This window comes from Callorhinchus milii, unplaced genomic scaffold, assembly GCF_018977255.1.
Source record: "Callorhinchus milii isolate IMCB2004 unplaced genomic scaffold, IMCB_Cmil_1.0 Scaffold1, whole genome shotgun sequence".
NCBI classification, from domain to species: domain Eukaryota; kingdom Metazoa; phylum Chordata; class Chondrichthyes; order Chimaeriformes; family Callorhinchidae; genus Callorhinchus; species Callorhinchus milii.
In genome coordinates, this window is record NW_024704742.1 from 51,879,039 (window position 1) to 51,904,897 (window position 25,859).

General features: G+C 42.2%; 1 protein-coding gene across 1 annotated transcript in view; it reads right to left on the bottom strand.

Annotated features, from left to right (window-relative positions):
• scfd2 (sec1 family domain containing 2) overlaps positions 1-25,859 on the bottom strand; it is a 168,532-nt gene that overhangs the window by 129,923 nt on the left and 12,750 nt on the right. Inside the window, exons 3-4 of the mRNA XM_007892741.2 lie at positions 8,325-8,452; positions 5,979-6,154 (exon numbers count right to left, since the gene is read on the bottom strand). Of these exons, the coding sequence (XP_007890932.1) occupies positions 5,979-6,154; positions 8,325-8,452 (304 nt within the window). The remainder of the gene's footprint in view (positions 1-5,978; positions 6,155-8,324; positions 8,453-25,859) is intronic.

The window sequence follows — 25,859 nt, forward strand, 5'->3', positions numbered from 1 at the left end:
GTCCTACCTTTCACACCGCCTCCACTTCGTCTCTGCAAACGGCTTCTCCTCCATCCCCCGCACTGTCTCGTGCGGCGTTCCTCAGGGCTCTGTCTTCGGTCTCCTCCTCTTCACCCTCTATATGCTCCCCCTTGGTGACATCATCCGCAGACATACAGTAAATTTCCACATGTATGCGGATGACACCCAACTCTATCTCTCTTCCTCCACCCTCAACTCCAGGACCACTGGTGTCCTGACCGACTGCCTATCCCCCATCAATTCGTGGACAAGGGACAACTTTCTCCAACTGAAAGATCCTCGTCCTCCTACCTCTATGAGCTGCGAACCTACCAACCTGCTCGCTCCTTCTGTTCAGCGGGCTCCAGCCTGCTCCATGTCTCCCGCCCGACCCGCCCTACCATCGGTGGCCGGGCTTTCAGCCTCTCTACCCCCACACTCTGGAACTCCATCCCAACAGTCCCTTTGCCTCGCTTCCTCCCTTGGCTCCTTCAAGGCCGGTCTCAAGACGCTCCTCTTCGATCGTGCCTTTAGTTGCCCTCCCACGTCTCTGCCTTCCCTCACCCCTACCCCACCCCGTCCCCCATCCTCAGGTCCTGATCTGACTGTCCAATGCCTTGGAATCTCCTCCCTACATGAAAGGTGCTCTATAAATAAAATGTTGTTGTTGTTTACATCCAGAGGACGTTTCAAAGCGCTTGACACTGCTGGTGACCTGAGCTGGGGATGGGAATTGAGGAATGTGGGAAGGGGAAGCATGACCAAAAGTGCACCCAAACAAGTACGTTTTCTGATGGAATTTGAACGAGTAGAAGGGAGGGAGGGAGTTGGAAGGATACCAAGATGCAGTTCCAGGGAGCAGCGGCAGAATGGCAGAAAGCCTGTCTTTTGATGGTGGAGTGGATAGGCAATGTTTCGGGGATGAGGGAAAGCTGAGCGGGTAAGAGAACAGATGTAAGGGTTTCAAAGGCAGTTGGGAGTCAGACAAGACACAGTGGCTCCTCAAGGTGGCGAATGCATCCATACAGGTTGATGCTGTCATCGCCTGAGGGGGGGAAGTTCTGACAGGAGCCAAACAGGAGAGCCTCTCTTGTCAACATTCGTCTGGAGAAAGTAAGAGCTCATCCAGGACTTGATGAACGTAAATACACAACAGAAAAAAACTGCTGTCAACTCCATCCCATGATGACCAGTTAAGATCTTGCAACAATCAAAGTTTTAATATTTTCTCCATACCAAGTAATAATTCCTAACTTTTTACTTTTACAAAAAAATTGTTCAACCTAAGCTCATACATATAGAAGATTGAGGGGTGATTTGATAGAGGTTTTTAGGATGATAAAGGGTAGATGCAGAAAAGCTATTTTCTGTTTTAGAGAATGCAAAACAAGGGAGCATAGTCTTAAAATTAGAAGGAAACCATTTAAGAGTGAAATTAGGAAGCATTTTTTCACTCAAAGAGTGGTAGAAATCTGGAACTCTCTCCCCCCAAAGGTCGTGGATCCATCCACACCTTTAAGAAAGAGATTGACAGATTTTTGGTAGGTCAGGGTATTAAGGGATATGGGGAGAAAGCGGGAAATTGGATTTCAAATTCTAGTAAAGATATAGATCAGCCATGATCTAATTAAATGGTGGAACAGGCTCGACGGGCTGAATGGCCTACTCCTGTTCCTATGTTTCTATATTCCTAATCTTGTAAATAAAAAAATGCAGTGTTCTTTTAAAAAAAATGCACTATTCATGCATTTAACAAAATATTAGTGTTGAAATTCACCTCTGAGAAAGGCTAAACGAGCATTTAAATTTGGGTTAAAGTTGAAATTGAGATAAACTATACATCCCATATTATCACCGTCAATTTTGTTCCTTCACCTCTCATCTTTGTGCGCTGAGTACAAACTTGACAGTGACTGTGAAATTTTAACTTCAGTATATGTTTTGACTTTTTGCATAAGAGCATTAGCTCCTTTCACACAAATACTTTCCTGTTAATTTTATTGGATACTGTTCACTTATTTTGACAACCTACATGGCAAAAAGAAAATAATGCAAATTGGACAAATAAGTGACAACAGTCAGAACATGTTTCGTGCAATTTGTTTCTCTCCATACATATTTCTGCATTTACTACAATATAAAAACAAGCTGTGAGCTATAAAACTGGTCTCAGTCATTCCTGTACTCACATCTAAATTGATAGCAGTGAAGGACAGAAATACCCTTATTTTTGAGCAAATGTTGTTTTTGTTTTATAATAACTAGTTGTGATTTGCAGCAACCTCATTGTGAACAGATATACCGGAAGAAAAGTATTTGTGGTTTGAAACAGAATGAAAGACAAATAGAATTAAAAAAGCAAACCACTTCTCCTAAAAAGGCCCTCACAAACCAAATGTCATCATTATTTTCAATATAAATGGCTATATATTTTCTTAACAAAATTAAAAACATTCTTAACCTCTAACCCTCTGATTGCCAGCTGATAGGTCTCTTCATCGCACATCTTTTGGAAATTCTATTTTGTGGAATGTTAGCAAAATCTTTGTCTATTACAGCACTGAAGAACAAGTTTCTTTTGTTTAACATAAAATTCATCCCATTGTTGGTAAAAATTTAACCGTAGAAACCAACGACACAGTAGGGGCCCTTCAGCTATTGCAATAATGTTGGTGTTTACTCTTCCAATGAAGCAAACTCTCCTAAACCCAATTACAGTACATCTTTTTACCCTGTAATCTCCAGTAGCCTTCCTCCTCACGTTTATCGAATTCCCTTTAAAATGCACAAATTCACTCTGCTCTAATAGCCACCCTTTTGGCAATTCATTCCATATGCACCATTGGGGGCACGAAGAAAAATAACATACCATATGCCATATTCAGCAGGAACTTAAAATATTTTATTTTTCTAAAAATCACACTCCCTACAAAGGTATTTTTCGGTTGCATTGCATTTTTACAATCTTAACTTTATAAATTGACCTGTTTAGGGTTAACCCTTCATCTCCGATATTTCTACCCTACTTACATCTCTCTGCCTCTGCTCATCATCCTGGGCGACTTCAACCTGCACTTCACCCCCTCCTGCTCCATCTCCTCGGACTTCTCCTCCCTGCTCTCCTCGCTCAACCTCTCCATCCACATCAACTCCCCCACTCACAGTCACGGCCACTCACTCGATTTGGTGATCACCCGGGGCCTCAGTGTCTCGGATGTCACCATTACCGACAAGGCCGTCTCCGATCACTTCATCTCCTTCACCACCTCCACCCGTCCTCTCCACCTCCACCAGACCCACCACCATCTTCTACCGCCCCTGGAAGAAGTTACCCCCACAATCCCTAACCGCTGTCTTGGAGTCCTCTGAACTCCTCTCCCTCTGGCCTTCAACCCTCACTGACACCTCTTCTCCTCTCACCCTCCTCCACAACACCCTCTCCTCCTCACTCGACACTCTTGCCCCCATCACCTCCCGTACTGTCTCTTACTCTCGCTCCTCCCCCTGGTTCACCACCCACCTCCACTCACTGAAGAGCCAGGTGTGGGCCGCTGAACGCACCTGCCTCAAATCTGGCCTAATGGTCCAACGACAAATCTGGCTGGACCTCCTCAAAATCTACCGCTCAACTTCCACCCACCCCCCAACCCTTCCCTCCCACACTCCGACTCCTACGCATCCTCCCCTACACACTTTCGTACCCGTTTCCCCACCCTCTGTCACCAAACTCATCCTGTCCCTGAAACCCACCACCTGCTCCCTTGACCCCATCCCCACTCCACTCCTTATCTCTCAGCTCCACCTCCTTGACCCACGTATCACAGACATCATTAACCTGTCCCTCTCCTCTGGCTCTGTTCCCATTCCCCTAAAAACTGCCATCATCACTCCCACTTTGAAAAAACCCTACCTTGATGCGTCGCAGCTATCAAGCTACCGGCCCATCTCCAACCTCCCCTTCCTGTCCAAGGTCCTTGAAAGAGTTGCCACCTCCCAGCTGCGCTCTTTCCGCTCCACCCATTCATTATTCGAACCCCTTCAGTCGGGTTTCCATGCTGCCCATAGCACAGAAACTGCCCTGGTCAAGGTCACCAATGACATCTTGACCATCTGCGACCAGGGCTCCCTCTGCCTCCTCGACCTATCGGCATTCGATACGGTCGACCACGCTATCCTCCTCCACCGCTTGTCCTCCCACCTCAACCTTCAAAGCCCTGTCCTTGAGAGGTTTAGGTCGTACCACTCCCACCGTCTTCATTTTGTTTCCACAAACGGCTTTTCCTCCACCCCCCGCACTGTCTTGTGCGGTGTCCCTCAAGGCTCTGTCCTTGGTCCCCTCCTCTTCTCCCTCTATATGCTCCCCCTTGGTGACATCATCCACAGACATGGGGTTAACTTCCACATGTATGCGGATGACACCCAACTCTACCTTTCCTCCTCTACTCTCAACTCCACGACCACCGATGTCCTGACAGCTGCCTGTCCGACATCGAGTCCTGGACGAGAGACAACTTTCTTCAGCTTAACGTGTGCAAAACTGAGGCCCTCCTGATTGGCTCACGTCAGCGCCTCCGCACCTCAGGCGCTGACAGCATCAGCATCCAAGGCTGCACTCTCCACCTCTCAAAGCCGTCAGGAACCTCTGTGTTCTGTTCGACCCTGAGCTGTCCTTTCTCCCTCATATCCGCACCACAACTGGCACCGCCTTCCATCACATCCGGAATATCGCCAGACTACGGCACTACCTCACCCCTCACGCTGCTGAAATTCTGGTCCACGCCTTTATCACCTCAAGGCTGGACTATGGGAACTCTCTCGCCGGCCTTCCCGGCACCTCCCTCCACAAGCTGCAGGTCATTCAGAACTCTGCAGCTTGTGTACTGTCCCGCACCAGGCTTCGCGACCACATCACACCCACCCTCGCTCGCCTCCACTGGCTCCCCATCCCCCAGAGGATCGAATTCAAGATCCTCATCCTCACCTACAAGGCCATTCACGGCCTTGCTCCCTCCTACCTCTCCAACCTACTATCCCCCTACCTACCTGCCCGTACCCTCCGTTCCTCTGGCTCCGGTCTGCTCCACATCCCCCGCCCCAACCGCCCTACCATCGGTGGCCGGGCCTTCAGCCTCTCAGCCCCTAGGCTCTGGAACTCTATCCCCCAGTGCCTTCGCCGCCTCCTCCCTTTCCTCCTTCAAGGCCGGTCTCAAGACCTTTCTCTTTGACCGTGCCTTCAGCTCCCCTCTCGACTCTCTACCCCCTCCTCGCTCCCTCCCTTCCCTCCCCTCACCCTGACCATTTCCCCCCAATGCTCGGCTCCTGGCCCAACTGTCCAGCGCCTTGGGACGTCCTCCCGACGTGAAAGGCGCTCTATAAATGGAATCTTGTTGTTGTTTAATGATAACACAGAGATGGGTTATGAAAATATCATCAATTGTGGTTATGAACGAAGAAGGCTCCCATCAAATAGCAGTGTCTAAGCAACCAATGGAAATGCTTACAAGAGAGGTTGTTGGCTTCCTGCATTGACCTAAATTTAGAGCACGTTCCACTATCATAAAATTGTGTGAGCTTATGGACTTAAACCACCCCATTATAATGGCGAGGGGGGAGGGACAATGAGTAGATGGTATGACATTCTTCTTTTATATGCAATCAATTTCCTTAAAATTCTGCCAATAGAATGGCTAGTGGGTATGCATAACTGTATCTCAGTTTGACTCCCTGTACCTTCCCTTCCTCTTTTGATGAAAATATCAGGATCTCCCCCAGGGGTACAGATGGCTTGGTTGCTTTCCAGGACAATCCCTGCCATGATCTTTCTAAGGGCATTAGCTACCAACCTGTCACTCGCACATAATCAAAATTGTTATAGTTTGTATAAGAGTCGCGGAACAGACTGGATTTCAAATCTCAAGTGCAACTTTATTGTTCATGAAAAGTTGGAACAGGAAGGATAAACGTAAGTAATACCTTACCTGTAACAATAGCCTTTCAAAAGCAAGGAAATCATCCCACTTGGAGTACTTTGCATCTTGTAAAGTCTGTACTGTGGCCATTGTAAGCTGCAAGAGCCCACAGTGGTTCTCTAAGGCTTTCATGTTGCTCTTAAATAATTGGGCGTATGAGCTAAGCTGTTCAGGTGTGACTCTACCTGCAGAAAGAAATGGACACATTAAAAAAGTCACAGCATTCAGCACTGCATTATTCTACACTGAGTAAGCCTCCTTCAATTTGTTAACTGAAAAATCTATACGATAAAAGTCAGCTAGATTAAATGAAAGGGAGATGTGATCACCCTTTTTGCAAGGAGATGGGGTCAGAGCGGGAGAGTAGGACTGATTAGCTAGCTCTTCCAAAAAGTCAGCACAGGCACAATAGGCCGAATGACCTCCTTCTGTGCTATAATGTTCTGTGATTCTATGATGTGATTTGCAACTATTCTCCTGCAAACTGTGTACCTACCAACCATTTATAAAACTCTTCTATAATGTTTAAAAACTAAATAAGCATTTAATAAATTGTACAAAGCTAAGTACTAAAATATTGTGATGAAAGTCTCTACAAAGAAGTCTGGAGAAGGGATGGTTCCATATATTGGGTTCCCAAAATTAACATACAAATCATTCCATATTCATTCCGGAAAAACGGTTTCCCCCAAATGCGCAAGATCATATTTCAGCATACGCCCATAATAGTCAAGCTAGCCAAGATTCAATTACTCCTCATATAATATCAACCATTAACCAAATGCATCAAATAATATCATGCAATAAATCAATTAAGCAGCAGAATGTCAACGATGTTGAAAAGCAAAAGGGAACACACCCAGTTTGTATTGAATTTGGCATGCAAGCATGTCTTGTGTGATCCTGAATGTTACATCATTTGTTAAGAAGCAGTAGGTTTCAATCGGAAACAGAGACCTATTGAAGCTTACCAGGAGCAAAAGTACCATCTTACCTAGATATAAATTGAAATCTATGGACAAGGTTCTGTGGTTATTCAGAGACTCCCATGCTATCAACGTCAAGAGTAAAACAATCTTTTTAGCAGGTGTTAAGTGGTGATCTAAGCCAGCTTTTTGCAGTTTTTAATTTTTTAAAATTTTAAAATGACTCCTTTGTTTTCAAAACACAGATATAATGAAGTCACCATGGGATCTAGACATCATGGCTCCTTGTTGTGGCAATCCCCTGGGTCTGCTCGAAAAGAGCTCAACACTCTGGAAAAGTTTTGTGTTTGTACTTCTTTCATATTTATCAGCTGTGACCCATTGTGAAAGGATAATGGGACCAAAAGTAAGAGAATGCCTGCAGAGACCGTAAACTGTGCAGTGTCTCAAACAACAAACATTCACAGGCATCTCACATACGCTTTTAATTACCATCTTGCCACATATGCAAACAACTCTTCTTACTTTTTTCCCCCGTGAGTATTTTTGCTCAAGATACCTCTAGAGGGCAGTATGCAACCACCAAGCCAACAAATACTTGCATGCAACTCGATGAAACTACTGTAGCAACTTCAGTGTCCTTTTTTAATTATAAAGATACTTAAAGGACCAAACTGGAACACTAACACTAACTAGCATTATCAATTAAACAAGTAAAAAATGATTCTTAGAGTGTAGAGTGGAAGTTAAAACAAATATCTATTGATAGGATGTAATAACTAGTTTAAGCTTTCTTTATTCGTTTATGTTTATGAGGAAGCTGTTATGTGATAAAAGTGCAGGTTCCCAATAAGCCAACCTACAGTGAGGCTTTATTATAAGCCGGTTGTAGGGTTCCATAAAATCCCAACCAGCTTTATACCATGATCACTATAGCCAGTTTCAGGGCTTGTGCCTGCAACTAATCTGCTTATATTCTGCACACCAGCCAACTCCCATGCTAAGAAAATTGCAGACTTCAGAGTCATATCATTGACATTACTTCTTGTGTGCTGTGCATGCAACGAAGGAAATGAAGCCGGTGGGGACATGATGACTAAAAGTCGGACATATTTAGCGGGCAGAAAGCCAAAATGAGTAACTTCTTAGTCATCATCTCTGCACTGATGTCACTTGCTACAGCATTCAAGTGACATAGACAACAGCAACCTGATGTCCGGGAAGCCAGCTATTTTTAGTGCAGGAAACACACACACTCATTCACATGATAAATGATCCAGCACTATAATGAAGCTGCACTGTAGCTACTGCTAAAATGTTGTGTTCAAAGTGTGGGGAAAAATTCAGATAGATGGAGTATTTACTTTGAAAAACGTAAGGGAAACTAATTATTTACAAAATGACGGTAAATTACAATTGTGCACATTACCCAAGCTCAATTTAATAGGGAGGTTCTCCTTGCTCGCTGCCTCCACGAGGTGCCTCCGCACTTCCATCACAGCCTCCTTTTGCTTCATGTTCAGCATGGACTCCCACATGGCTTTGGCTGAAGGGTCACTGCAGTGAAATAACAAGGTTAAAGTCAAACATCTGTACTTCTTCAAGAATGTTGGTCTTTTCCAATTTCCACTCATTCTGTAAATACCGAGTCACAGTTTGTATCCAAAACACTTTTTTGGCCCACTTTGTGAAGTTACTTTCCTCTCCTCAAAGACAAATGGAAGGTAAAGTGCTCCCAGGGCTCTGCCAATATTGTTCACGCTTTCCACTAAGAGGTATATGATGGAAGCCTGTGATTGTGCCTTGGGACATCCTCCCGACATGAAAGGTACTTTACACATGTAATTTTGTATTGTATAACTTCTTCCTGGTAAAATAGCCTCTGTTCAGTGCCTCTTCATCCCCTTTTTTGTAAGAGCACAGCAGAGGTCAGGAAATCACTGGTGTGAACTTGTCTCCTATCATTCAGTGCAGTCGTAAAACATAAACAAATTGTGTCACCTCTCAAAGCACTTGACAGGATTTACCATATGTAGTGACTGTGTATTTTGTAGGCAAATTTGGCAGTGAGGGGTTGCAATCCCGGAGCTCTTTCTGAATCCCAGATTTCTGGATTTTAGTGCCGCAAATCCATAGATCCCATAAACCCACAACTTTCCAAAGGTTCTGCCAACTGAACCATTCTGAGTTACTTACCTAGAGAGAATGCAGGGGTGAGCAACCAAGATGGCCATATGAATCAAAGTGATGATGAGGAGTTAAAAAGTTGAGGTTAGACTAATACAATACAAAATTACATTTGGATAGCGTCTTTCACGTCGGGAGAATGTCCAAAGGCAAGGGACGATCAGGGATTTGGACCTGAGAAGGGGAGTTGAGATCAGGGAGGGTGGAGGGCAGGGAAGGTAGCTGAAGGCACGTTCAAAGGGACTAGAAAGAGAAGTGATGCAGAACTTTGTCACTCAAAAAGTAATACATTTGTTGGCTGTATTGCCACAGAAAGCCTTTGAAGCTGTATAAATATGTTCAAGAATTGACTAGATTATTTCTGGAAAAAAGCAGGGGATTGAGAAACGTGTGGAAAGTGTATAGATATGTATGTAGTTTCTGAAAACACTGCACATCTTGCTTGTAAGTTTAGGAGCATTGCTTTTGAGCTGATTGAACATTAAGTTGAATCAGACTAGTAAATAGTTTTACTGCAATGTGAAGATAGATTGAAATTGAGTAAAGTTGACTTGTCCCAATACATGGAGTGTAAACTGAGAGACACTGATTTGTCATGACAGCTTAAGAGATGCTGCTTAATTGTTGACAGGCTGCTCACTCACATCTACAGATTGTTTTCCTAGTTCAAATGATGTATGTTCGAATGATTGTTTCTAAATGCACATGCTGAGTAGACAGTAACTTGTCTTTAGTTTATTTTTACAGTTTTAATGAGTCAATTATTTTGAATACAAGTAGCTTTTTGCTTACTTAATTACTAAGGAGAGTAGAAACTGGTTATGTGTAAAAATATTTATTGGGAAAAATTTCATATCCCATTTCACTCATGTAACTTATACTTTTATTATTGTGAAATTCTGAATCCTCACTTTCCACTGTTTAGTTGATAAGGAAGATCTACAATACATTTTACATTTATATTGTGCCTTATACATGAGGAGGATATTTCAAAGTGCTCCACACTGCTAGCTTTGAGGGGGGGGGGGGGGGGGGGGGGTGGAGGGGGGACTGGAAGCTGAAGAGATGTTGTATTTAATAAGAATAATCCTTGCATAGTTTGTTGTCCTGTTGATTTACACATATGCAGAGTAACCATTCATAAAAGTATATGCAAGTCATTAATTTTACATATGCATATAAAGAGTTCGGCATTCAAATGGTTAAACAAGAGTTAACATTCTCAGACAGTCACCACGCTTATTGTGGCTATTTTGCTTGTAGAGATGCTCTCCCCTCCCCCCCACCTTTGCCCACCAATGAAAAGTGAAATCCATGAGAGGGCACTGCTGGACTACAGGGGAATTTTAACTACTTTTACTGAACATAGAGGTTAAAGCGGTTGTGGGATGAAAGATTGCCCAACTTTTAAATACTCTATCTGTATAATTAATTCTAATGAGATCCCAGAAGTGGAACAAGCATGTAGGCTTATGCACGGGTATGTGGACTGCTGCCGAATCTATTGTTGTGGTTTGTATGCTTTCGGTTATAAATCTCTTCCTCAACAAGTATAGAAAGAACTTGCATTTTGATAGTGTCTTATCAAGTCAATACATCTCAAAGCACTTTACGGTAATTAGGGACAAGTGCAGTGATTATTTTTAGGAAACTCAACTGTCATTTTGCACAGTCCTCAAAAGAACCACAAGGTGAATGGCCAACTTTACACAGAGGATTGTTGATAAGGACACCTTGAGAAACTCTTTTCGCCTTTTGAATGGTATCATGGGATCACCTGAAGAACAATGTAATCATCCCCAACTACTGGAGTATCAGCCTAAACTGTGAGCTGAAAAGCCAACATAGGATTTGAACTTTCTGTCCCAAAGCGATAGTCTTATCAATTGACAATCTGGAAGGACACGGGGATTTAGAAAAAACTTAGAACAGAAAGTATGGACATGCATAAAAAAGCAGCTCGAAAAAAACTCACTACCAGAGTTCTTCTATTGGCCATATTCAAGGCAGCTTTTTTATAGACGAATGCTAGGTTATGGCAGCAATTCAAGATAATATACTCTAAGACAAGGTTCCTGAAATGACTAAGATCATATCTAATCAAAATCTACAGGAAACCAGCTGTGAAAATAACCCTTGGCTTACTCATTGGATGAGACACAAACATCAAAGAATCACATTTGTCATTTACTACATCTAGGATAATTTGTTTTAAAAAGTATAATATTCACCATTAAAGTCTTTTTCTCATGCCATTGCATTCTAAAATTGCTCATAAGGAATAGAGTCATAAGATCTGAATTGTAAGTTATATGGAATGTCACATAGTTAAAATGCAACTGACTTAAAATCAATTTGACTAATAAAAATAAAATTCCTGCTATGATGCTCCATCTGTTACCTCTAATACACTTTCATCTCCAATATCATCAAATACCTATTATGACCATTTTCCTTGGCAAAACAGAATTGAGTACTCCACTGTGCAGTACAGAAAATGTGCATTTGTTTATTCAGGTGCTAGGACATCTAGGAATACAACAAAAAGAGAACCAAATATTTGTTTTCTTTTTGAAGGTTTATCTTTCTTTGCCAACTGTACTGCCTCATAGTGTAGCATAAGTCCTCTGGTGTTAGCCTCCCTCCATTACTTTGTCCGAGTGTCCATGTATGAGCTGAAACCTTGGATGCTGGTAGTGTATGCAACCCAGGAGGCCAAGGTTATGTGCCATCCACCTCCACCCCACCCGAACCAAACCCCCAGAAGGGATGCAAATCCATGAAAGGCGCTATACAAATGTAATTCTCCTTCAGCGTGGATTCTTACCAATCATCATATCAGCTAACTCAGCAAAGTTAGAGGAGTTTGTGGAGTCCTGTAGCTCAGTGGTTAGAGCACTCGCCTTGCAAGCGAGACACCTGGGTTCAATTCCAGGCAGGGCGAACCTTGGGCAAGTTTTCTTACTCCACACGCCTAATAATAATCCCTCCAAAATAAAAAAAACAATAATAAATTGGTCATTTTCAATCCATGACTGTTTGTGGGACACTGCTGTGCGTAATTGGCTGCCGCGTTTCGCCTACAAATATACAGTCAATTCACTTTACAGTCTATTCTGTGAAGCGCTTTGAGATGTCGAGAAGATGTGAAAAGCGCTATATCAAATGCAAGGATTATTATTATTATAAACACTGGAAATAAAACTTTGGATCTGTATGGATCATTTTCACACAAGTGATTGGCTTTACCAATTAAGTCATCAGAGAAGGATGTGTGTGTGGAGATAAAAAATCTATCCTACAATTTGAACAGAAACAAGAAACAGTTGGAAATGTTCAGAATTTAACAACCAAAGAAGAATTTTCTCCACTACAACATAGAATGTATAGTTGGCATTTCAGTTCCAATCAGTCATTTGTGACGCCTTTACCACACATTTCATCAATGCTGATCTAAGACCATTTTTCAATATGTAACATGTAACAGAAAAATGATGATGTTTGCCCCGTCAAGTGAACATCCTGCCAAATTAATTTACTGGTTTTCTTTGACGAGGTAACAAAGGAACTTGATAAGGGTAAGGCAGTGGATGTTGTATATCTGGATTTCAGTAAGGCCTTTGATACAGTTTCTCACGAAAGGCTGGTACTGAAAATAAAGAAACAACAAGATTACATTTGTATAGCGCCTTTCAGGTCGGGAGGACGTCCCAAGGCGCTGAACAGTGTACATCATTTCAGAAAGCGGGAATCAGAGGAAGTATCTTGCGATGGATATGTAATTGGCTGACCGATAGAATCCAGAAGGTGGTGGTACAGGGAATGTCATCAGGCTGGGAGAACGGTACCAGTGGAGTTCCACAGGGATCTGTTTTGGGACCTCTTTTATTTAACATCTTCATAAACGATCTGGAGGTGGGAGTCACAAGCATAGTTACTAAATTTGCAGATGACACAAAGCTAATGAAGGTGGTAGACTGCAAATATGAACAGGATAGGTTATAGGAGGACCTGAACATTCTTGGAAATTGGGCAGATCGAAGGCAGGTGAAATTTAATCTAGCGAAATGCAAAGTGCTTCACACGGGGACAAAAAAATCTAGGAAGGGACTATTATTTAAATGGTAAGAAAATAATCTGTACGGAAAATGAAAAGGACCTGGGGATCCTGATTGATAATAAATTAAAGCTATCAGAAAAGTGCTTTCATTTAGTGCTTTAATTCAGTGAGTAAGGCAAACCAGATGCTGGGTTGTACTGAAGGGGCAATATTGAGCCGAAATAGAGGGTAATCCTGCCACTTTCTAAATCACTGGTGTGACCGCACTTGGAATATTGCGTGCAATTTTGGCCACCACAATGTAAAAAGGATATTGCAGTGATTGAGAGGATTGATGAGGGCAACCAAAATAATTGAGGGGATGGAGGGACTCGACTACAAGGATCGAATAGATAAACTGGGCATGTTCACACTGGAGAAGAAAATGTCGATGATTATGAGACGAAAATGTCGATATGATTATGATCTTTAAGATTCTGAAGGGAATAGATAATGTAGACGATGATGAGCTGTTTTATCTTGTACTGAATAGTAGAACCAGAGGACACGGCCTGCGATTGAAATTCGATTCAAATTACTGTAAATTCAGAAAAAATCTGCAGAAACACTACTTCAGTGAGCGAGTAGTAAACTTATGGAACAGGCTCCCGAGGGAGACAGTGGAAGCAGAAAATGTTGCTTGTTTCAAAAACAAATTAGATAGATTTCTGCTAGAAAGTAATATCTTGGGATATCACTATATAGTTTGGGACACGGCATGTCAAGCGACTACTACGACGGTGGAAGACGAACCAAACTTCGTACCCACATCTCACCAGTTCTGGCCAGGCTCCACTGGCTCCCCATCACCAAACGGATCGCCTTCAAGATCCTCACACTCGTGTTCAAATCCCTTTGCTCTCTGGCACCTCCCTACCTTTTCAACCTCCTCACACCAATCCACCACCCGGCACCTCTACTCGACTGGCACCGGCCTCCTGCTTATCCCTCGCACCCTCCTCCCCACGTGGGGGTGGTCACGCTTTCAGCCACTATCTTTGAGACTCTGGAACACTCTCCCTCAATCCATCTGCCTTGCCCCCTTCTCCCCTTTTTCAAGTTCCACCTGAAAACTTTCCTCTTCGACCATGCTTACGGCCACCGCCCCCCAGCTCAGAGCCAGGCTACGCCACTGTTAAGCACTCTGAGAAGCTATCCTGCGTGGAGGGCGCTATATAAGTGCAAGTTTTTGTTGCTGTAGATGGACCCTGGTCTTCTTTTGCCTAGCAAATTCTTATGTTCTTATGTCTAAACTCAAACAATTATTTATTGTCCCTCCCCAACAATTTGATACTATGGTTGTGATTCTGCTGTAAAATGAAATCAATCTGTATATTTTGGCACTTTCTCAAGGATTTAAAGCTTGCTATTTGACTTACTGCACTGAAAGGGGCCGAAAATTATAGCGCTTCTTAACCTAGGCCACCTCACTAAAAAGCTACTGTAAGCACAAAGAGCATCTCCCTTAAGATTTGCCCAGAGGGCAGTTTGGTGGGTGGTGAATAAATGAGACGGACTGAAGTTTTATTAATAAATTTCTATTTAAAAAATAATAAATAACTTAATTTATGTTTTAATGCAAGTGATTTAGCATATTTTTACACGTTGCCATTCTGTATATAGGTAATAGAAAAAGTACACATCATCAGTTTGGAGCAATTTCAGCAGAAAGACTAAATGGATTCAAAAGGCGAAAAGCTTCCTGGTTAATATTACAGTATAATGAGGTCCTTCAGTTTTTTTTATTACCTATATTTATTCGATTGTGTTTATATTATCACTGTTGAAATCCATACTTCTCTATACATTTTCCTCAGAGCATATTCGGTGCCTTACTATCCAACTCTTTTGTTTGGTCAACCGGGTGTCTGACACACGCGGAGACCCATCACCATGCTTGAAAGTATCCAGACCAAACTGAGAATTCCATGGATCCCACCTCTCATGGGATTTCGAAAGATAGATTATTGGAATTGAATGCACACTCGCTCCCTTGTGGGACACCGCCTGTTTACCTAAATCCAGAAAGTATTAGGCTCAGGTTGGCAGGAGCCAAGGCTTGGGGACCGCAGAGTGTGAGTGGTACTGCTAGCGTCCCACCAGGAAATCCCGCATAGCTTGCTAATAGCACTATCAGGCAAGCTTTCTAGCTGCTTGTCCAGCTAGGACCACCCTACCCATTAGGATTTTGGCTTGCAGGTTTCACAGAGAGTTGGAGGATTCATGTCCCCAGTGACTGGTCTGTTACTGAACTCCTCTATTACTAGAGTTGTGTAAAAAAATTGCTTGCATTTTTTTTGTAGAAAACAGAACTTTCACCACTCATAAAGCCAAGAACATCTTTTACAGCAATTCTTCAAATTCTTGGTTTGGAAAAGGCTGGTCTTTGGATAAGTGGTCATTCTCACTATTTAAGTATCCAACTAAGTATTTTAATCACTGCTCGTCTGACATTTCCTCCCAGGATCTTATGGCAATTAACTTTTTGCAGTTCTGGTTGCCATATTATAGGAAGGATAGTGTAGAAATGAGAAAATTGTCAATTAGATTTACTAGAGTGTTACCAGGTGTGAGTGGATATAGCTTATTAAGCAAGGTAGAACAAGTCAAAGCTTTTCTCTCTGGAGATGACTGTGAGGGGACTTGCTAGAGGCATTTGCAATTATGAAAGGATTCAGTAAGGTGGTTATTAATAAGCTTGGACAAGGTACCTCGGTGTCATCAGGATCCTAAGAACCATATCCCCCAAATAAGTCATTGTCTGCTTAAGAGCAGGTAAACATTGAAATAAGTTTTTTTTGCCTAATTCATTTTGAAAAAGTGTATTGATGGCGTCCAGCTTCAGAGTTGGGCAGCTTACGACACCGTGGACTTACACACAACAGAGTATTTGTACAGCAGACATTAAAAATAAATTTACAGTTGACATTTGCCATTTTGTCCCCATTGGTAACATAAGCAGCACTGACAAAACAAAGTCTTCATAGAGCTCAAGTGAACTAGATTTAATCTCAAGAAAAGCAGTCCATGTGAAAATTTTAGCTGAATTGGATCCAAGGTGAACAACTCGCAAAGGAAACTCAGAATTGAATTGATCCTCTATTGCAGTGTTGGTTGTTCAGTAACTTAGCCAGGCTGGTGCGCAGCACTCCAAGGCACTGCTAATGATTCACCAACCAGCCATTAGGAGTACTCAAAGGAGTAGACCCGTCATTGGGGCCTGGGATTTTTCCCAGTCATCTCCTAGTAGTCCTGAAAACCAAAGCCTTAACAAGTAGGCTGGTCCTAGCTGGACATGCAGCAGTAAACTTGCTAAGTGTTTGTAATGGCAAACTGGGGTTTTAGCTGGTGGGATCCTCAAGACTTGCTAACCTACACTTAAACTCTTGAGGATTAGGTAAACAAGGTGTGTTTCTCTCGGAAGAAAGTGTGAACTCTGCACCAGGTATATGTAAATGGAACTCTCAGTAGTTTAGTTGGTGAATCTTATGGTGATGAATTTCAAATGTGTCAGATACCCAACTGAATAAATTAAATTAGTAGCTATGGCAATATTTACATTTTGGAATATTTAGGAATAAAAGTTGACTTGTGACATTGTCAAAAACAGCACAGATTAGGCAAAGTTAAAACTTGTCAAAGAGGAAAAACAGCAATCTTAACATCTGAAGTCTGATTTGAATTAGTGGACAGCTATTTTATGCTCATGAATCTCATTCAGCACCAATGATACTCATAAAACATCTGAGATTTAGAAAAATTGCATTAAAATAATTACGTTTTTAATTAAACAAAAAAGATTTGAAGAAAGCAATCTCATCAGAAATGAATTGTGAAGGAGTTCAGCATATTATTTAGTAAATCTGTGAACATAGATTAGCATTGTTCATACTGAGTGGTACGTGGACATCTTGTGGGGAAGTGAAGAAGTGAGAAATTAACTTCTTAAAGCCAATCTAGTCTCCAGATAAGACTTTAAACTGGCTTCCTGGAGAGGAAAAGCAGAGAACTTTGACATGAAGATGCTCTGTTTTATATCAGAACTGAACTTTTTTTCTCCCTACGGTCCAATAGCAAAGAACACTCATTTTTTAAAGATAACTGAGGTTCTTAACTTGTTGGACATTCAAATATTGTTTACATAAAATCTCCACTGCATTTTTAAAAAATAACAAAGGCATCCTACACAGTAAAATGTTGATATGACAGAACAAAACAGTTGCATGACATCTATAGTTCCCACACATCCCTCTCCTGTAAATATTTCTGTTAAACTCCAGATGCCACTACCTCTTAATTAATTTACCAGTCTAAGCCCAAACCTGGATGGAAGAGCTTAACCTCTTGGAAGTTCACCCGTACAGCTTAGAACATATTACATTTAAAATAATGAATTGAGTTAAGAACCGCAATTATAAATACTTAAGTTTAAATAAATATATGCACATTTAAAAAACACAATGAATATTGATAAATTCAAATGTTTGCATGCGTTTCCTAATAATTGACAATTATGTCTGAATGTGGAACAAACCTCATGCTTAGCCTAAATTGGCATAAGATCTGGCTTTTGCAAAAAGTCACTAAAAGAAGGCCCTTCATTTCCTCTTTTATGTTCAACAAGAAGAACAAAATTACATTTGTAAAGGGTCTTTCACATCAGGAGGACGTCCCAAGACACTGAACAATCGAGGATCAGGACCTGAGCGTGGGGCGGCAGGGTTGGGATGAGGGAGGGCAGAGTTAGGAGGGCGGCTGAAGGTACGGTCGAAATGAAGGGTCTTGAGTCGTGCCTTGAAGGAGTCAAGAGAGGGAGCAAGGCAAAGGGATTGTGGGATGGAGTTCCAAAGGGTGGGAGCAGAGAGGCTAAAAGCCTGGCCGCTGATGGTAGGGCAGGTCGGGCAGAAGACAAAGAGCAGACCGGAGCCTGCTGAACTGAGGAAGTGGACAGGTTGATGGGGGTCAGCAGGTCAGAGAGGTAGGAGGGGACAAGGCCGTGGAGGACCTTGAAAGTAAGGATGAGGATTTTGAATTCTACCCTCTGAGGGATGGAGAGCCAGTGGAGCCAGGCGAGGGTGATGGGGGCCACGAAGCCTGGTGCGGGAGAGAACACTAGCTGCAGAGTTCTGGATGATCTGCAGCTTGTGGAGGGAAGTATTGGGAAGGCCAACAAGGAGGGAGTTTGCGTAGTGAGCCTTGAGGTGACAAATGTGTGTATGAGGGTTTGGGTGGCCTAAGGGGTGAGGAAGAGGCGGAGTCTGGCAATGTTGTGGATGTGGGGGAAGGCAGAGCGTGTCATGGCACGGATATGGGGGAGAAAGTACAGTTGAGGGTTGAGGCTTGCTCTCTCCCTTGACTCCTTCAAGGTACGACTGGCTTGGTGAGGTGAAGTGTGCATCTATGGATGCTGCTGCTGCCAGTGCCTGAGATGCGGAGGCACTGGCGCGAACCAATCAGGAGGCCTTCAGTCTTACTGACATTCAGCTGCAGAAAGTTGGCTCTTATCCAGGACTTGATGTCTGACAGACATTCTGTCAGGACGTCAGCTGTCATGGAATCGAGGATGGAGGCAGAGAGTTGGGTGTCATCCACATACATGTGGAAATTCACCCCATGTCTGCGGATGTTGTTACCAAAGGGGAGCATGTAGAGGTTGAAGAGGAGGGAACCGAGGACAAAAAAGGGATCTGGAAGTCTAGGAAGGGATTTGAGTTGAAGTGCAGCTACTGAAACCATGAACAGATATTGATATGCAAATTTGCAGTATAAATGCAGGATGCGACAATTGATTTGGGGTTCCATTCTAAAATTACCCTTAAAAGTCCTTGTACGGTCCTTTGAACCAGAGAGATGATACTGTTTTATTCGTTTTCTGGATGTGACCACGAATTTGTATTGCTGGTCAGAGCTTCACAAAGAACTACAAAATGTAACAACACAGAAACAGACCAAGTTATCCATCAAGTCTGCCCTAGTGATTTTCTTCACATGAACTAATTTAATCCCACGGTCACAAAGGAGCATAGCCTTAAAGATAGAGAAACAGTTAGGACTGAGATCAGAAAGCATTTATTCAAACAGGGAATTTTGAAGAGATGGAATGCTTTGACCCAGAAAGCTGTGGGGGTGGAATCAATAGAAATGCTTAAAAGGGAGACATACAGATACTTGGATTATAGAAGTATTAAGGAGTATGAGAAAAGGGGAGAGTAATAGGTTTAAAAGATCAGCTAAGATCTAAAACTGAAGTTCGATAGGTTCAATGGGCTGAATGTTTTTTTTCAAAAAACCACAACGCAAGTGGGTTTCCCCTTAGTCTTACAGCGTCCTGCGATCTCATAAAGGCCACAACCTGTCCCACACATTCCTCACGAGAACGGAAACCAACCCGCTCCTTCTTGATCAAACTGTGAGCCTCCAATGTGTGCGATACTCGAGTAATTTAAAGACTACTTCAACCACAGTTCGTAATAATAATAATCCTTGCATTTGATATAGCACTTTTCACATCTTCTAGACGTCTCAAAGCGCTTCAATGAATAGACTGTAAAGTGAATTGACTGTATATATTTGTGGACGAAATGCGGCAGCCAATTGCGCACAGCAGTGTCCCACAGACAGTCGTGGATTGAAAATGACCGATTTATTTTTTTTATTTTTTTCTTGAGGGAATATTATCAGGCGTGTGGAGTAAGGAAATTTGCCCAAGGTTTCACCCTGCCAGGAATCGAACCTAGGTCTCTCACTTGCAAAACGAGTGCTCTAACCACTGAGCTACAGGACTACAGGACTTTATTGCTCCTCGTAGCAGTAAATCCACATTTCATCTGTCCTTCTTGAAAAAAAAATTTCTCTAACCCTTTTAATTTTTATTTGCGATTATCTTAAATTTGTGCCATTTATGCAAATTCTAACCACAAACAGAGATGGTTGCCTTATTTAATCCAAGTACCAAGCAACCAAGCAATTTTCTAAATATAAAGCTAAATATTCACAGGCTCCCTAAGAAAATGCATTGTATGTTATTGAACCTTGTACATGAACAGGGTCTCAGGTTCAACTCCTTTTCTTTAACACATTAGCTACACCCATTCAGTGCAGAGATGAAAGCACAACAATTAGACTCATCATCCTGGAAGGATTGTGTCCCCTCCAATTTTAACCCAGGACTGAAGTGTAATTGAACCAGGAATCATCCCTCTTCATATGGCTGAATAGCACACCATACAGTGTGCAGCTACTATACTAAGTTTCAACAATTCTTCAGGTCAAATGTGTCTATACACATATTTCAGCACTAACAGCTCACTATGGTTGGGGGTCTATTTTCAGAACATATCCTTAATGCCAAGTGTCTCATAAATTAAACCTCATCAAATGGAACAGAGGTCCTGCTTACAAAGCAAATATACTTTTTGAAGATAGATTTGCTTTTTTCAGCAAAAACAGGGAAGGATTGATTTTGCTGATTTACAGTGGCTGACCCCCCCCCCCACCCCCACCACTCATTCCCTTTTCAAACAAATCCCGACAATGAGCCTGGAAGTCAAAGTGAAGAGCAGAGTTTACTTCTATTAAGCAATTGAAATATAATATTCAGGCTTAGGATATTCACAACTGAAGAGAAGAACGCAACTAGGTTTCTCTCACTGGTGTATATTTGCATATATATTACTGTTTCTCAAATTCTCTGCCCACTTAAGATACATTTATCTATGGACCGCAACTGCAACAAAATGTACTCATAAAACACCTTTCTTACTGGATGATGTCTAAAATCATTAAAGAAAACCATGCCCCATGAATTTCAAAAATGTAATCTAAATTATAGACTCCCAAGATTTTTTACAAAGGCTGGTACATTAATTATAATTATGTATTAAAGAATAACATTTGTTGAATTTCTTTTTGTCAGCCGTGTGTCTGACACATTTTGTCAGTCATGTATCTGACACACCCATCACAATGCTGAAGAACATCCAAACTAAACTGAGAACTCAACGCATCCCACCTACACATGGAAATTCAACAGATATTTATTAGCTGGTACTGCCTTCCATCACCTCCGGAACATCACCAGACTATGGCATTACCTCACCCCTCACGCTGCTGAAACTCTGGTCCACGCCTTCATCACCTCAAGGCTGGACTATGGGAACTCTCTCCTCACCGGCCTTCCCGCCACCTCCCTCCACAAGCTGCAGGTCATTCAGAACTCTGCAGCTCGTGTACTGTCCCGCACCAGGACCACATCACTCCCACCCTCGCTCGCCTCCACTGGCTCCCCATCCACCAGAGGATCGAATTCAAGATCCTCATCCTCACCTACAAGGTCATTCACGGCCTCGCTCCCTCCTACCTCTCTGACCTACTATCCCCCTACCTACCTGCCCGTACCCTCCTTTCCTCTGGCTCCGGTCTGCTCCACATCCCCCGCCCCAACCGCCCTACCATCGGTGGTTGGGCCTTCAGCCTCTCAGCCCCTAGGCTCTGGAACTCTATCCCCCAGTGCCTTCGCCGCCTCCTCCCTTTCCTCCTTCAAGGCCGGTCTCAAAACCTTTCTCTACAACCGTGCCTTCAGCTCCCCTCTCGACTCTCTACCCCCTCCTCGCTCCCTCCCCTCCCCTCACCCTGACCATTTCCCCCCTCCTCGCTCCCTCCCTTCCCTCCCCTCACCCTGACCATTTCCCCCTCCTCGCTCCCTCCCTTCCTCCCCTCACCCTGACCATTTCCTCCCTGCTCGGGTCCTGACCCAACTGTGCAGTGCCTTGGGACGTCCTCCCAACGTGAAAGGCGCTCTATAAATGCAATCTTGTTGTTGTTATTAGAATGTCCCTCCGTTCTACCATTGATGGCCGCACTTTCTGCCACTATACCTCAAAACTCTGGAACACCCTTCCTCTATCCCTCCGCCTTGCCCCATTCCTTCCCCATTTTCAGGTCGCGCCTGAAGACCTTCCTATTCGACCATGCCTACAGTCACCAACCCTGGCTCGGAATCGTGTTCCGCCATTGCCAAGCACTCTGGGTCACTACCCTGCGTGATGGGCGCTATATAAATGCAAGTTGTTGTTGTTGAATGCGCACTCTTTCCCTGGAAGGACGCATCCTACTTACCCAATTTAGGAAAATATTAGGCGCAGGTTGGCAAGAGCCGATGCTTGGAGACCCCCAGAGTGTGCGTTGGGGTATTGCTGGTGTCTAACCAGCTCGGATGGTTATACATTATAATAATAATAATCGTCCTTGCAATTGATATTGCTTTTCACATCTTCCAGACGTCTCAAAGCATCAATTATTAAAGTAACATGGATTCCACAACCCAATACTGTAAGATGTTGCTGGTTAACGTTGGACAAAATTTTGTCCAGCAATTAGTAACTGCACTGAACCGCACTAATTACACAATTCAGCGACTTTGTTGAAAATACACATGAATACTGATTCACACCAATTTTCCCATGTATGTCACATTTCACTCTAGACAAATGTTTTGAAGTGCTTCACAGAGATGATAGAGGAGAGAAAGGGGAATTTAAAAGTTCCTGACCAAATACAAAAGGGTTACCAATAAGGAATAACATTTGTTGGATTCAGCTATAAAAAAAATGACAATGATTTCCACATTTTATATAAAAAAATTAATAGCTGTATGTATAGAGAATTTAAAAAAGCAAACATTTGATTGAGTTTTAGGAGAAATCTATGGACTTCCAAAATGAGTAATCATTTTTCCAGGTTCTGTGCTTACACTAAGATGTGGAGAAGCTCCAGTTTGGTTCATTCCAGAGCACCAATGAGGTAACCATCACAAAAATTTTACACATATGCACCTTTCCATTACTAAAATTTTGGACTTGAAAACCAGAGAATACAGCAGACTGTAATAAAGCGACATCACATCATCACACTGGCATCTCCTGCCCATCCTGGGATTATAGTCTGGCAAGTAATTTTTTTTAAAGCTATGACTTCCACTAAACTCTATTAAACAATCTGTATCAACCAGACTAAAAAAGGCTGATTTTAATTTAAATGCAATTTGCCATTTTACTATTCCTGGCTTTAGTTCTATGAATTCTAATTTTACGAGTATTGTTCTTTTTTGCCTTCTACAATTTCTCATTATTTTTTTTAAAAAATCCTGGCATTTGGTTTCATGACTATTTTTTGCTGCAAGACTTGGCATTGACATTTGGCAAGATGTTTGTCCACATTTGAAAAGCACAGTCAAGCTCAATCTGTCCTCATACTAGTGTGTGTCTCTGCATATTGAACCATGGTTGATTTTTCCCCTCTCCCTAAACCAGTGATGCTAAGGCTACTTGAAGGCACTACAAGTGCTGCACTACCTAACTCAGCACAAGCTGGGATTTGACTACAGAGAACTTGGAAGCAAAACATCTTCTTAAGATGAAATTTCAAAACGTATTACAAAGATATGACAATATTGGAAAATAAACAGTAAAGCGTAAAAAATGTCAATAAAATGAATTGACTGTGCCCTCACATTTCTTTATAACTATAAAGGATACCCAAGTCTGCAGATATTATACAAAGACAGTGAGATAAACATGTCCTAATTAAATGACCACAAACAATTTAAGAATTAAATTACTTACGGTAAGCTTACAACAGTCACTGTCATCATCAGTCTAAAACAATACTGATAAACTGCTATAGTTTGTTGAAAATGGAGGTTCCTTTGCTGTAAGAAAAGCTAAAAGATCTTCGAAAGCTGCTTTCCTCTCACGAGAGATAGCAATGTCTAAATCTTTCTGAAATCTAAAGTCATTGAACTGTGAAGGCAGATTTGTGTTGAGGGAGCATTTCTCCTCAACTCGGATAAGAAGACAACAAAGTTTACGATGGTTTCCTGAATGCTACCACCTGCATCCCACCCTGCCACTACACTGGAAAGCTGCCTATTTTGATGTACCATTGTTGGTTGAAAGCAGACATATGTTGGTGGTAGCTAGGAAACATGCCATTGCTTTGGGCATTAAGCGTAGGTGTCACAATTGTTGGAGAAGGACACAGTTCAAAAACACCAGGGATCTCGCAGATGAGCTGGGGTTTGCAGGATCAAAGGTGAAGTGTGTTCCTGGAGAAAGTTGACACTTGCAGAATCATAAGTCAATCATCCAAGAGATGTTGGGGGTACATTCAAAGTGTTTGCCCAAGTCCAGCACATGGCAGATGTTGAGCAACCATGGGAACCATTAATGACCTTACATATTTTGAAGAAAATTTTCTAACCGTCATGATATCCAAACATCCTTTCTGAAGTATTTAACAATAAGGCCACCGCATCCAGAAATTTGTAAAGTTTGTTGTTCAGGCATTTCGGAATTGGTCCCTTCTACCAACTCTCAATTATGCCTGTTGCACAATTGCAGCAACGTAAAGATTTAAAGCATTTTAAAATAACTGAATTTACAGATGCTGGTTTGTACCTCTCGTATTAATGAGGGCTAATTAAAGTTTTTAACCGTGATAATGTTAAATATTAATGCTGAAAAAACAGCTTATGGAATTCCACTAAAATTTCAGCATGCATTTTGTTACTTTACTCCTGATAATAATCCTTGCATTTGATAAGGCATCTTCTCACCTCAACGAATTGTCTCAAAGCGCTTCATAGGAAATACAGCAAAGTGGTGTGACTGTGTGTATTTTGTGGGAAAATGCTCAGCCAATTCCATGTACAGCAATTTCCAAATAAAGTAATTAACTTTATAAATGATAAACTGGAATACGTCTCCTTTGAAACCTTCAAAAGTTTTAAGTGACATCAGACTCTTTGGTACATGAAGTACATTGGGAGTTCAATGTAGCTGAGAGCAGTTTTAAAAAATCGAAACCAGGGTGGTTACCCACTAAGTCAATTCACCTGTAGCAGGTTACTTCATATTCTCAAATGGGTACTGATTCCTTTCATTGGGAAATACAGATCTATTCCAAGTATCAGATCAAATATGCCACTTTTTTTCTCCTTGGCCATTTGCAAGATCAATTCAGGACCATTTCCAGCTGTCCTTTGACACCAGTATTCCATGCACCAAAAGAATCAACATCAGTGTTAATTTCAATGCCAAAACACTTCTGGTCGGCATCAAAGGATTAATGATATTCGGTCCTCTGGAGTATCACCTACTAAAATCGCAGATGGTACATTGCCTAGAGGGACTTTACCCTTGAAAATGAATGCACATAAACCATATCTAAATTTATCACTTTTGCTATTTTTGAGCAAAAGTACAGCAGAATCACATTTTTATTCCGTCGACATGCTGCATAATTAAAATATACAATAGTGAATTTTGCACTTTACGCTTAATCTGTCAGTAACCTTCAAGCACTTTTTCAAAACATTACGCTCCCAGAGGGACCAGACATTTGCCAGCAATCAGGAAATGTATGCCACTGCAGAAAATGATTGTATATTTTTCTTCAGTCTCCATACTGTGGTCTTTTTAACTAGCTTACAATGAAGCAAGCAAACTCAACAATTTCCCTAACAGCATATGCTGGTATTGACTCTTCAGCATGGGTAGCTCCAGATCTGATGTATTTTCTAGGTCAGGAAGGAGTTGGGGGGGGCGGGGGGGAGGGGAGGGGCAAGCAGTGAAAGCTGTAGGGCGAACTGTGTGAATACTAACCTATTTTCTCACTAAT